General features: G+C 41.8%; 1 protein-coding gene across 1 annotated transcript in view; it reads left to right on the forward strand.

Moving 5' to 3' along the window:
- Positions 1–13009, forward strand: part of BPIFB2 (BPI fold containing family B member 2) — a 38559-nt gene that overhangs the window by 10354 nt on the left and 15196 nt on the right. The window contains exons 5-11 of the mRNA XM_020990545.2: positions 1840–1986; positions 3973–4030; positions 5663–5723; positions 6900–6991; positions 8429–8614; positions 10862–10915; positions 11527–11697. Of these exons, the coding sequence (XP_020846204.1) occupies positions 1840–1986; positions 3973–4030; positions 5663–5723; positions 6900–6991; positions 8429–8614; positions 10862–10915; positions 11527–11697 (769 nt within the window). The remainder of the gene's footprint in view (positions 1–1839; positions 1987–3972; positions 4031–5662; positions 5724–6899; positions 6992–8428; positions 8615–10861; positions 10916–11526; positions 11698–13009) is intronic.

The raw sequence follows: 13009 nt of genomic DNA on the forward strand, positions 1-13009 counted from the left end.
TGGTTCCCTGAACGGTAATATGGAAGTTAGGAAACTGGAGAGGGAAAATGAGTTAAACATTAAACATGAGTTAGAGATATTTAATGAACATCCAGTTCGAGATGTCTAATTGGCAGTTGAGGATACAAGACTGGAGGTTAGGAAAGAGGTTAAGGCCGGATCTAGGAATCATTAATCTAGACGGGATTATTGAATTCATAGGAACTGATGAGATCATCAAGTAAGATAGTATAGATGAAGAGAGAAGAGAGCCCAGGATAGAACTTTGGGGTACAACTGCTTTTAGTGGGCATGGATGATATAGCAAAGGAGACTGAGAAGAAACGGACAGGTAGGGAGAGAACCAGCAGAGAGCAGTGTCACAGAAACCTACAGAGAAGAGAGTTTCAGGAGAAGAGAGTGATTGATAGCATTGGGGGCTGTAGAGAGATCAAGGATGAGGACTGAGGAAAGGCTATTAGATTCAGGATGGAGGAGGAGCAAGAGGTGGTGAGCTCTGCTCCCCTCACCCCAAACTCTTCCAGACAGATCTGGAAAATGTGTTAGAACAAATCTGAAGGGGAAATCCAAGAAAAAGTTACAGTGTCATTTTTCCAGTCTGTATCAGCATAAGGAGACAGGCAGAGAGGTCTGTGGACATTGAGGCTGGGGTCTGACCAGGAGCATAGAGCACTCCAGCACAGGAAGAGACTGTGCCTAAGGGCAAATAATAATCCCAAGCTCATACTGGGGCAACCCCAGACCCAGGCTGGGGCACCTTGATGGTGACACATGCCAACTGGCAGTTTTGCCATACACTACCCAGTTCCAGATCACACACCTGGAGGTAGACTGAGGAGGGCACCTGCACCATGATTCCTCTCTCATTACCCTCAGCACCTCCAGCATCTCCAGGTTCTGGGCTGTGTATCAAGAGAAGAGCTATTTCAGAAGCAAGCAGCAGTGTTGTGATGGAACCTGGGAACAGAGCAGGGCCTCAGTTATAGCTCTAGTCCAATCTGAAACCTGTAGAAGCATAACCAGGGCAGGAATTCCAGACCAATGGGAAGCCTGAATTTCTGTCACTCTGAACTAACAGAGCTTCCCAGATCAATGGTAGGGGTGGAATCTAGCAGTGTTTTGCTGTTGCCCAGACCCAAACCTAGGACAGGAATTTGCATCATTCAGTCCAGGGAGACAACAATCAGGCTTTAAACTGTATCAGACCAATTTGGGAGCCCCAAAAGCTGGCAAATCCCCCAGCCTGAGCTGTTCCCTGGGATCCTGGAACAATGTGACATTCAGTACCCCAAGAAAGCATCAGTAGCACTAGCCTAGACCTTCTCTTCAGAAGTACACAAAGCCTGGCTCTAACATTGAGTCCAAAGTCAGGAAGTAAGGCTGGAAGAATGAGCAAAAAAGCAAGCAAAAAAAAAAATCTCACCATAAAAACCAAAAAAAAAAAATATGGTGACAGGGACGCCTAATATACAAATCCAGAAAAAGAGAATGACTCTAAAATGTCTACATGCAAAATCTCAAAGAATAGCACAGTATAGGCACACATTCAACTAGAATTTTTGGATGAGATGAAGCAAGAATTTTTTTAAAAAAGCATTAAAATATTTTTTGTTAATGAAATGAAAATGTTAGAGAAAAAACTGGAAAAGAAATGGTAACTGTGGAAGACAGAATTAGGCAGGAAATTAATGGCTTGGTAGGAGAGTTATAAAACCTTGTGCAAAATCAAACTCCTTGACAGTTAGATTAGATCAAGTGGAAGCCAGTGACTCAATGAGATGACAAGATAAAATAAAGCCAAAAGAGTAAAAAAGTAAATTCTGGGTTCTTTCTGTGCAGAACAAAGAATCTCCACAAACTGAGAGTGGCTATTAATATCACGGCAGATATAGTCGTCACTCAAGCCACCACAGGATCACCACTTGTGGGCGTTTCTCTCTGCAAATCCATCCCTGAGGATATCACTGTTATCTACAGAGAAGACGGGTATGTACCCTGAGCATCTCCTTATATCACGTGTGTCACATGAGCAGGGGCCTGGAGGTGGGACTTTTTATAGGTCAAGTGATAGAAGGAGGGTTAAGTGATAGGGCTCCTGGGAGTCTTCAGTTATACTTCAGTTATACCAGGGATTCTAAGCTTTCATTCATTCATTAATTTAATAAACACATATTGAGTAATTACAACATGCAGAACCTCTGGAATATAGGAAATTCAAATTTATATGTCAGGGTCCCTGCCTGCATTGAGCTTATAGTCTAGTAAAGGAGCAGAACAATACATAAATAACTATAATGTGCAATATTGCATTAGAGAAGTTCAAAGTGCTACTTGAAGTCTGAAGGGAATTTTTTTGTCAGCCTAGGGGATATCAAAGAAACCTTTCCAAATGAGCTGACATTTGAGAATGGATAGGAATTCCATGGGTGAACAGGAGAGGGGAGGAATTCTAGGTAGAGAGAACAGCATAAGCAAAGACAATAATGTAGGAGATGACTTGGTTTTGGTGACACCTGAGATCTCAGACACCCTAAATAACTTAGATGTAGTCCTAGAAAAGATTGTGTAAGGTATCCCTGAGACAATGATCCTCTGCATTAATTCCCTACTTACTGTTTATTAACCAATGAACCAAATGGAGACTTCTTTCAGTATCATATATCAAAAAAAACACTCTGGACAAAGAAGTCAGGCAGGTTCTTAGATAGTTAGTGCTGGCTCTCATTCTCATTTGTCGCCTGACCTTGGGCAAGTCATTTCTCCTGATCTAAGCCTCAAATTTCTCCTCTGAAAAACAAAAAGATTTGGATGAAAAATCCCTTCCTGCTGTGATGGTCTATGGTCTATGATAATGATGACCTGCCAAAGGTCATACGTACATCTGACTGCTGGCGGACTGGGACTAGAATCTGGACCTCCTGACTCCTAGTCCCCAGGTCATGTGAAATTGTGGCATTTAAAGCGGGAGGGGCACTTAGAGGTCTAATTTCCTCCACTCATTTTTTACAGATGCTGAGAAAACAGATGCTCAGGAAGGTTGAATGATTTGCTCACAGTCACACATGTAGCAGAGCTGGGATTCAGATCCTCTGACTTTGAAGGCAGTGATCTTTCCCCTGTATAGCAGCTGCCCTTCTACCCCAAACGTTTGGAGAGAGCCCTGAACTGCTCAGTGGCTGAGAATACCCAATCCAGCCTGTGTTGTCACAGGCAAATAGTGGTCTAATGGCTGCCACGTGATGAAAGTTTAGACTTTTTCTGCTTGGCCCCAGAGTGTTGAACTTGGAGCAGTGGGAGGAAGCGAAGGGAGGCAGAGTCTGTCTCAACATGAGAAACACGTCCTGACAATTACAGCTGCCTGGGGATGGAATGGCTCCCTTGGGAGTAACTGAGTCTCTGACAGAGACTGGGTGACTACATAGTGTAGATTTTGTAGAGGGGATTAGGATCCAGATATTTTGGTGTTCAGTTGTTTCAGTTGTATCTGACTCTTCGTGACCCCATTTGGCAAAGATACTAGAGTGGTTTGCCATTTCCTTCTCCACTCATTTTACAGATAAGTAAACTGAGGCAAACAGGATTAAGTGACTTGCCCAGGGTCACGCAGCTAGTGAAAGTCTGAGGCTGGATTTGAACTCAGGTCTTCCTGACTCCAGGCCCAGCTCTCTATCCATTGAACCACCTAGCATCCTGTAGGATCCAGATATAAGTTAGACCAGATGGTTCCCTTCCTTCTAGGTCCCTTCCTTCGAGGAAAGACTGTGAGCTTCATACAAACTCTCCTTCATATGTTCCCATAGGGGATGGGCCATAGGGATATCCTGATGGGGAGCACTGAAGAAAGCTGTAGGGAAGAGGACCCAGGTGAAGGCAGGGAACAGCTTACATTCTGGACATTTGGGCTAAGTCTGTGGAGCTGGAGGGATGTGTATTCACCTTATCTGATAGGCATGTTTTACTTGGCCTCTCTAGGTTAAAAGAATTATGGAATCCTATCCTGGGATATATTAGAATTATCTTACCTGATAAGGTAAAGAACCTTTTGGCTTCAGCTTTTTGGAATGTTTAATTCAAATGCCAGTGAAATTAGCAACTCTGATAATAATAGAATTTTAAGCACCAGTGGGATGATTTTGGAGCCTGGCCTTTTCTCTCATCTGTGAAATGCACCATGTTGTACTATCTATTTTCCCAAATGAATTGAGGGGCCAGGACAGTTTTCAGCTGGAGGGGTCCCTTTCTAGGCTTGGAGTTTGTTTGAGCCTGTGGGAATAGGGGAGCAGTGGTTTCTGGCAGGCTGAAAGAGGGACTCTTTTCTTGTGATACCCCAGGACCTTATGGAGGTGGCTGGAGAGGCCTATGACTCTGTAGGATTCTCCTTATATTGCCCCCCTGCATCTTCCTACCATCATCTATTCACATCCTACTCACCATTCTCTTAACATCCTTTTTAGGATTTCCTTGGACAGTTTTGCCACCTGTAAATGAGGAAAGTCCATTCCCTATTGACTTTGCAGGGAAGTCCCAAGGTTCAAAGGAGATGGCAGATGTAGAAATAGTTTGAAAAGTCCCAAAGTGCCATATGTACATTGTGAAGGATTTTATTGATATTTTAAAAGGTGCTGATCATCATTCCCCTGCTTACTTCAGAATAGATTGAAACAGAGGAAATGCCTTTGGCAGGAAGCAGTGGGCACTGGTGCTATTTAGTAACCTGGATGAGTTGCTTAAAGCTCTGGGTCAAGAGATGTGGTTCTAAATTTCCTGGATCCTACAGGAAAAAGGAAAATGTTCTGGATTACATAGTTTAGATTTTTCTGAGGACAGAAAAAGAGGAATTTATCAGCAGTTACACATTGTTTCCTGGAATGAAATCCCTACTTAAGTAGGAATCCATTGAGAGTTCATATAGAAAGGATATGACTTGACATCAACTCTTTAACATTAATGTTTCTATAGCCCCTTATGGTTTCAAATCACTTTTGTCCCTACAAAAAAATCTCGAAGGGAGGGAACAATTGTCCCCAGGATTGGCCTAGAGGTAGCAAAACTTTGAAGTGGGTCAAGTTTGTCTTCGGTGACCCCAGCTTTGGTTTTGTGTACTGTTTCTGCTCTCTCTAATTCTCGTACTTCCTTTTTTAAGGTCTCTTGACCTTGAGAGACACTCTAAGACCTGATGTACCTTGCCATTCCCTACTTCTCTCCATGAATATCTATCTGTTCCTGGGATACCTCTCTCAGCCTAATTGACCTTTTCAGTCTTGACTTCTTTTTGAGAATGGAGGTCTTTGTCCCCACTGAAGGCATTTCAGTCTCATTGGGAAAGGAGGGATTTTGGGGATAGACATTGCAGGAGATCTCTCTCAGTGCCCCCTGTTGCTAACATCTTTCCCTCTGAGGTTGCCTTCATCTACTGTCTTGTGTTTGTCTATTTGTGTACATGCTGCCTCTTCCATTAGAATGTAAGCTGCTTGTGGGTGAGGACTGCATTTCCTTTTTGCTTGCCTGCCCAGAGCTTAACATGTGGCCTGCCACATCATAAGCACTTAATAAATGCTTGCTAATGGAATTAATTGGTGTAGATGGCCACTGGCTCTTCCTTCTTTAGCCTTGACCACCTACTTAATTAACAAGGTGTTTGTCCTCTTTCTGGTTGGTACAGCTGTGTTCAAAGCTCCTTTTCCTGGTTGAAGGACTGAATGTTTATCTGGGTACAATGATTGGTAAGTGTTGTGAGCTGACTTGATTTGGCTGCTCACCCTCTGGCTGGGCCCAGATTCATGAGGCATCACAGATGCCCCTCAGGTTCAAGGGAGCAGAATCATCAAATGTAAGTCAAGAGAACAGTGTGTACTTAGCCAATATCTAGGAGTATAGATCATTAGAAGCAATTAGTCATCAATGAATCTCCAAGATGGGCACCTGCTCTGTGTTCAGGCTTGTGTCTTGGGCTATGTGAGGAAGCCAACATATTTATAGGTAACCTTCCAGCTTACAAAGCACTCTCCATTTAGCACCCCTGTAATCTAGATAGTCAAAAGTATGGTTCATAGAATTATGGGATATGGAACTTTTGAGTGACTTTTGAGATCCTTTGCTTCAAGTCTCCTGATTTTACCCAAAAGGAAACTGAAGCCCAAAGGGATTGACTTTCCTAAGGTCTCACAAGTCCTTGAGTAGGTCAAGGATCTGAACTCTGGTATTCCCATTGTAAATTGAGTGTTCTCTTCAATATAGCATGTTACCATTCTATCATTCCCATCTTATAGGTGAGGAAACTGAGGCTCAGAGCGGTTAAATGATTCATCTATCTAGTCAATATTGAAGATGGTCAAACACTGGTTGTCTGACTCCAAATCCAATGAACTTTCCACTATACCTGATGCCTAAGACAAGAACCATAGAACATTAGAGCTAGAAAGGCCCTTGGACCATAGAATACAGAATAGCAGGTTTGGAAGGGTTGTTAGAACATAGACTATTAGACTGGTTCTGATACTAACTCTTCTTATGACTTTAGGTGGGTAGTGCTTCCTCTTTCTTGGCTTTATTTTCTTCCTTTATAAAATGAGAGTATCGGAAAGAAGTAAATTCAATTTTTTAGAGGACCTACTATGTGCCAAGTACTTTATAAATATTATCTCATTTTATGTTCACAACAACCCTGGGAGGGGGGTGCTGTTATTATTCCCATTTATAGGCGGGGAAACTGAGACAGGCAGAGGTTAGTTAATTTGCTCAGGGTCTCAAAGCTAGGACGTATCTGAGGCTAGAACTCAACTCAGATATTCCTGACTCCAGGTCCAGTGCTCTATCCACTGTACCCAGTGGTCTTTATTGCACTAGGCAATCTCTAATGGTGGTTTTGGATGGGAGAGTCTGTTCTTTTGTAATTCTAGGTCTTCACCCTCTTGGTCCTGAATCCCAAATCAGCTACTCTTTGACCGACCTACCTACCATCACCAAAGAACACATGTCCTTGAATATCAATGTAAGTTCTGAGCTTACCTATTGCTGACTAGTCTCCAACCTTCTGCCACGTCTTCTACCCTTTAGTTTGGGAACCTTCAGGTTATGACAAAGGACTTGCTTCCCCAATAGCCCAAACAGCCTAGGATTCCTTGAGTACCTGTCTGGGCTAAGTTGTGATGTAGATAGGAGAAAGAGGCCCAGAGCCTGCCCTCAAGCCTATTGGGTGTGTGTGTGTGTGTGTGTGTGTGTGTGTGTGTGTGTGTGTGTAAATAGAACATGTCACAATAAACAAAGAATGCATCATGGGATTTGATCAAGGGACAAATTAAGTTCAGAATCTAAGTACTTCAGGAACCTGGAAAAAGTGAGACTATCCTTCAGTGAGGGTAATAAGGACAAGTTTCCTGGAGGGAATGGGACATGAGTTGGACCTCAAAAGATGGCAGGATTTAGAGAGGAGAAGATGGTGTGCATTTCAGGTGAGGAGAGAACAATTTAAACAAAGCCATAGAAACTGGGTGTGAATATTATGTGCTGCAAAACATGGAGGAAACTGACTTAGTTGGAGCAGAAGGAATATGTTGGGAAGGAGAGATAAGAATAAACAATATTATATTACCTGTATATATTTCATATTTCTTCTGTGGGCCACAGAAGAAATGTCTTATCTAAACTCTATTTTTTCCCTAACACCTAACACTAGCTTCTACATACAGTAGGCATTTCATAAATACTTGTTGAATTCATAGCACTCGAAGGGAGGGACCTTAGAGATCACATATTCCCATCATTGTATAGACACAGAAATTGAATGAATTGAAATAAATTGAATTGATGGGGCTGGAGTATAGAGGTTCTTTAAACAGCCCTAAAACAACATGAAATAATCAGGAATGGCATCACTTATTTGGTTTTTGGACCCAAACCCATGTTGAAGGCCAACAGAGGTGATGTCTGCTTCTGTGGTTCATAGAAAGGGCCATAAAAGACATGGACATCCATCATGAAAGGCTCTATCAGGTATAAAGGAAACTTTTTCAAACACGGTAAAAACCATATGAACTATGAGGAGGCAAAAGAAGGTGGCAAGAATGATTAGATAGGGAGTATTAACAATATAAGAATCTTGGCATTGGGTGTGGTAAGAAGTGGATCTAAGATGGCAGTTGCACAAGACTTTGAAACTAGGAAGCTCGGACTCAAAGGGCTCGTATAAGAAGGTTCACTGTTGCAAATGTGCACCTGGGGTGGGTCTTCATGAGCTGGTACTCCCCTACATGAAATGAGTCAGTCTTGCTAATCAAACCCGACTACAGGAATGCCCTGATGCTGGTAATCTGATCTTTCGCTGATTCCTTGCCATACCCAGTAAAGTCTTCTGGCCTTCAAGAGCAATACTGATGTTATAGAGGTCTGCATTAAGATCCTGTTTTTCTCCCTCAAACTCTCTGACTAGATCACATTCTATCTGCTGGGCAAGCCAATCATTCTCCCTCCAGATGTGTCCTCCTTCTCTCTGCCTCAACGAGTGGGCTCTAGGAATGCCATGGTCAACTTTGTATTCCCAAAGGAGACGCTTGACTCAATCTACTTCCTCATGCAGAAGTCTGGGTCCATTAATCTAGACATCACGGGCCAGTTGGTAAGTGGAGGCAGATTTCCTGTGGGTCACTGTGATTGCCTAAAGAAAGACAGCTGTTCTATCTCTTTCCTTAGTATTCTTTCCTCACAAGTTTCTTTTCACATTCTTTTCATCATTCCTCTTTGGTACTCTTTGTGGGGTTCCCTATCTACAAAATAAAGACAATAACTAATACCCGATCTTGCATATGCTATTGCATGTAAAAACACTTCAAAAAGCATTAAGTGCTGTACACATGTGGGATTGTTATGTTAACATGTATTTAACATTTTTGCTCTGCCTGTTTTTAAAATTTTTTAAAATTTTATTTTTAATTAGTGGAATGAAACAAGCATCTCTATAACATAGTACAACAAAAAAGATTGTTGCACATGAAACTCTTAAATGACTTGAGAAAACTGTGGAGTAAACCACAGAATAAGACATTTAAGAGTAAAACAGAACAGATTCCTTTGGAACGAAGTAGAGGGAGTAGATGCTTTCAAGTACTTGAATGGAGCCAATGATAGCATCAGAGTAGGTAATTTTACTCCGTGTTTCTTGGAATATGGTTTTACCTGTGCAGACACATTTTCCCCTCTCTGGAAATAAGCCCACAGAAAGATTTATTGTGTGGGTCCTTGATTTCATCCATATGGATACTTCCTCTGTCCACTCAGATAATCCCTTTTTCCATGCCTTTAGCAGGTGGTTTTGTAAATTGCTTTGACCAGAAAATTCACTCCTTTGTGGTTGATTCTTCGTGAAGAGCCTCCCTCATTTTAGGCAGGTTAGTTTTCAGATGGTGGGCTGGCAAAGTCTGTAAAGCCATTTCAATTTATTTTATTTTATTTTATTTTTATCTTTTTGGGGCAATTGGGGTTAAGTGACTTGCCCAGGGTCACACAGCTAGTAAGTGTTATGTGTCTGAGGATGGGTTTGAATTCAGGTCCTCCTGAATCCAGGACTGGTGCTCTATCCATTGCGCCACCTCACTGCCTCACAGTGCTATTTTCTTTTACATGATTGTGATTACTGCGTACATTTTTCTCCTGGTTTTGCTTGTTTTATTCTGCATCAGTTCATGTAAGGCTTGCCAAGTTTATCTGAATTCCTTGTACTTATTATTTCCTGCAATGCTGTAATTTCGCCCTACATTCACATGTCTCAATTTGTTCAGACCTTCTCCACCTCGTAGGCACTCACTTTCCTTCCAGTTTTTTGCTACTACAAAAATGCTACTAGAAACATTTTTGTACACACACACACACACACACACACGTATATATGTATGTATACATATATACACACACACATATAAAACCTTCCCCTCTATCTCTGGCCTCCTGGTAAGTGACATCATTGGTCAAAGGATATGTGCAGTGAAATTACTTTTTACCCCTTATTTTTATTACACACACACACACACACACACACACACACACACACACGCACACACACACACTTCCCCCAATTACACGTTAAAACAATTTTTTAACATTTGTTTTTTTTAAGCTTTGATTTTCAAATTCTATCTCTCCCTTCTCCTCTACCCCCTCTGTGAAATGGTGAGCAATAAGATATAGGCTATACATATGCAATCGTGTAAAGTATTTCTATATTCATCATTTTGTACAAGAAGACTCAAATAAGAGAAAAAGAATTCCAAAGTGATTTCCAGAGTGGTTGGACTGATTAACTTATCCATCAACAGTGTGTTTGAGTTTTGGTATGTTCAACACCTCCCCCCCTTCCCCTTCCCCTAGTATTTGCCATTTTTTGTCTTTTGTCACTTTCAAATACATGAGTATGTGGCAAAACTTCAGGACTGCTTAATTTGCATTTATTGTATTTTTAGTGATTTGTTGCATTCTTAACATGACTACTGACAGCGTGCATTTCTTCCTTTGAAAACTGCCTGTTCACAGCCCTTTCCATAGTCATCTCCTGGGGACTCCTTATACCAAAGCATTTTATTTCTACTCTCATTTGGTCCTTCCATTATGTCTATAAGGAGGACAATGCAAGGATTATTGACCGTGTATATACTCTGCTTAAGAAATGCTTGTTGTCTTGAATTGGAATATTTGTAAAGAATAAACAGGCTGGCAGAGAGGGGGTGACTGTATCCAAGGCTACCCATACAGTCGGTGGCAAAGCTGGGACCACAACCTAGGTTTCCTGACTCCTTATTCAGTGCTCTTTCCAGTATGCAATGTGGCTTTTCAATAATGCATTTATTATTGTTATTATTTGTGTTACTTTCAGAACTCTAAAAACAATCCGCTGGCCACATCAGTGCTGGGGAGCCTGATTCCTGAGGTCTGTTTCTGGGATGTCTGTCTCTGCATCTGGTTGATGGTGACAAGGGGCTAGGGATAGTATGATCCTTATTTGCTGGGCAATGGGGTACGTGTGTGGCGCTGTCCTGATGGGTAATATCTTTGTTGTTGTTGAGTCATTTCAGACTCTTTGTGACCCCATTTGGGGTTTCCTTGGCAAAGACACTGGAGTGGTTTGCGATTTCCTTTTCCACCTCATTTTACAGATCAGAAAACTGAGGCAAACAGGGTTAAGTGACTTGCCCAGGGTCACACAGCTAGTAAGTGTCTGAAGCTAGATTTGAACTCAAGAGGATGAGTCTTCCTGGTTCCAACCCAGTGCTCTATCCAGTGTACCACCCTTAAGGGTGGGCTTAAGCCCAGTCTTATTGCTTGTTCTTAGTGGGACAGGGTTGACCACAGGCTTAGTAACTAAAGCCCATGACTGGGGCTGTGGATGAGCACTTATGGCCTCCATTTTTCCCTTTCTATTCTGCAACAAAGATAGGAAGATGATTGTCCTTGGGACATCCTGTACCATAGGAGGTATGTCTGTATTTCTAGGATCTGGCAGGAATCCTGAAGGCTCCTCTTTCTCTTTGCCTTCCACAGGTCCAACACCAATTCCCTAAGTCCATGCCCATAACGATGAAGGCTCGGATCAGTACTTCACCCTCCCCTACGATCCACAGAAACAGAACATCATTAATGCTCAATTACCTTATGGAGGTCTTGGCTATCTCCTCTAACTCAGCCTTCAAGTCCCTCTTCTCTCTGGATATGGTAAGGATCAGGATGGAATAGCTGACTCTAAGTTCTGCCTATTTCCTCTCCAATCTGGCCAGTCCTCTAAAGCATACTACACAGGCTGGGTACTGAGCTCATGGATTCACTCATCTTTGCCAGGGGCATGTGAGGTAGGGACAGATGTCATCATCATTTCCATTCCACAGATCAGAGTCCTGAGATTCAGTGATGTTAAATGAATTGGTTAAGTACACATGAAAGAATACTCTGTATTTTAACAGGCAAGGGGATGGGTGGAGAGGTTGAAGTTGAGGACTTTGGGACAGGAGAGAATTCTACCTGTAAGAAACAGCATGTCCTAGGGTTCTTTCCAGCTCTGACATTCATTTTTTTAAAATTAAATTCATTTACTTATTTATTTTTAGTTTTAAACATTCACTTTCATAAGATTTTGAGTTCTAAATTTTTCCCCTTCTTTCCCCTCCCCCTTTCAGAAGACAGTATGCAATCTAAAATAGGCTATATATGTACAATTATATTAAAGATATTTCCACATTAGTCATGTTGTGAAAGAAGAATCAGAACAAAAGGGAGAAACCACGCAGCTCTGACATTCTATCTTATAAGATCACTTCCAGTTCTGACGTCCCAAGTTATAAGGTCCTTTTCAACTTGGGCATTCTCTATTCTAAGATCAATTACTTCTGAAAGTTTATACTTCAAGGCCCTTTTCATCGCTAAATTTCATCCTGCCTATCTCTGAACTGCTATGTAGTTAAGTCATTTCTTCTTGTGACGTTCTGTGTTTCTTGGGTAGATTCCAGTTCTGACATCCTGTTCAAAGGCTCTAATATTTCGTATTCTAGGATACCTTCCAGATCAAAGACTCATAGACTCTCAAAACTGGAAAAGATCTCAGTAGCCAACTAGTCCAACGTAGAGTTGACTATGAATCCCTTTTCCATCACCCTTGACAATCACTTCGACAACATCATCCATCCTCAACTTTAAAAACTCCTCAGGGAGGGACAATCCATTAATTCCCAAGGCAGCTCCTAAGGTCTCCTGTTGGACTTGTCTTATTACTAGGGTGTTTTACTCACATAGTGCCAAAATATGCCACTTCTGAAAATTTCCCCCATTGTTACTCTTTCTAGTTTCTGGAGACCAAGCAGAATAACTAGATCTTAAGCAGGCCTTCTGTCAAATGACAATTCTGTAAATACTTGAAGGCAACTAGCATGTTCCCCACTGAATCTTTTCTTCTCCTGGCTGAATAAACATAGTTTCTTTAATGAATCCTTCTATGACAAGTACTCCAGTCCTCTCAGCATCCTGGTTGCCTTGC

The sequence above is a fragment of the Phascolarctos cinereus genome, unplaced genomic scaffold, assembly GCF_003287225.1.
Source record: "Phascolarctos cinereus isolate Bilbo 61053 unplaced genomic scaffold, phaCin_HiC Scaffold_2;HRSCAF=192, whole genome shotgun sequence".
NCBI classification, from domain to species: Eukaryota; Metazoa; Chordata; class Mammalia; order Diprotodontia; family Phascolarctidae; genus Phascolarctos; species Phascolarctos cinereus.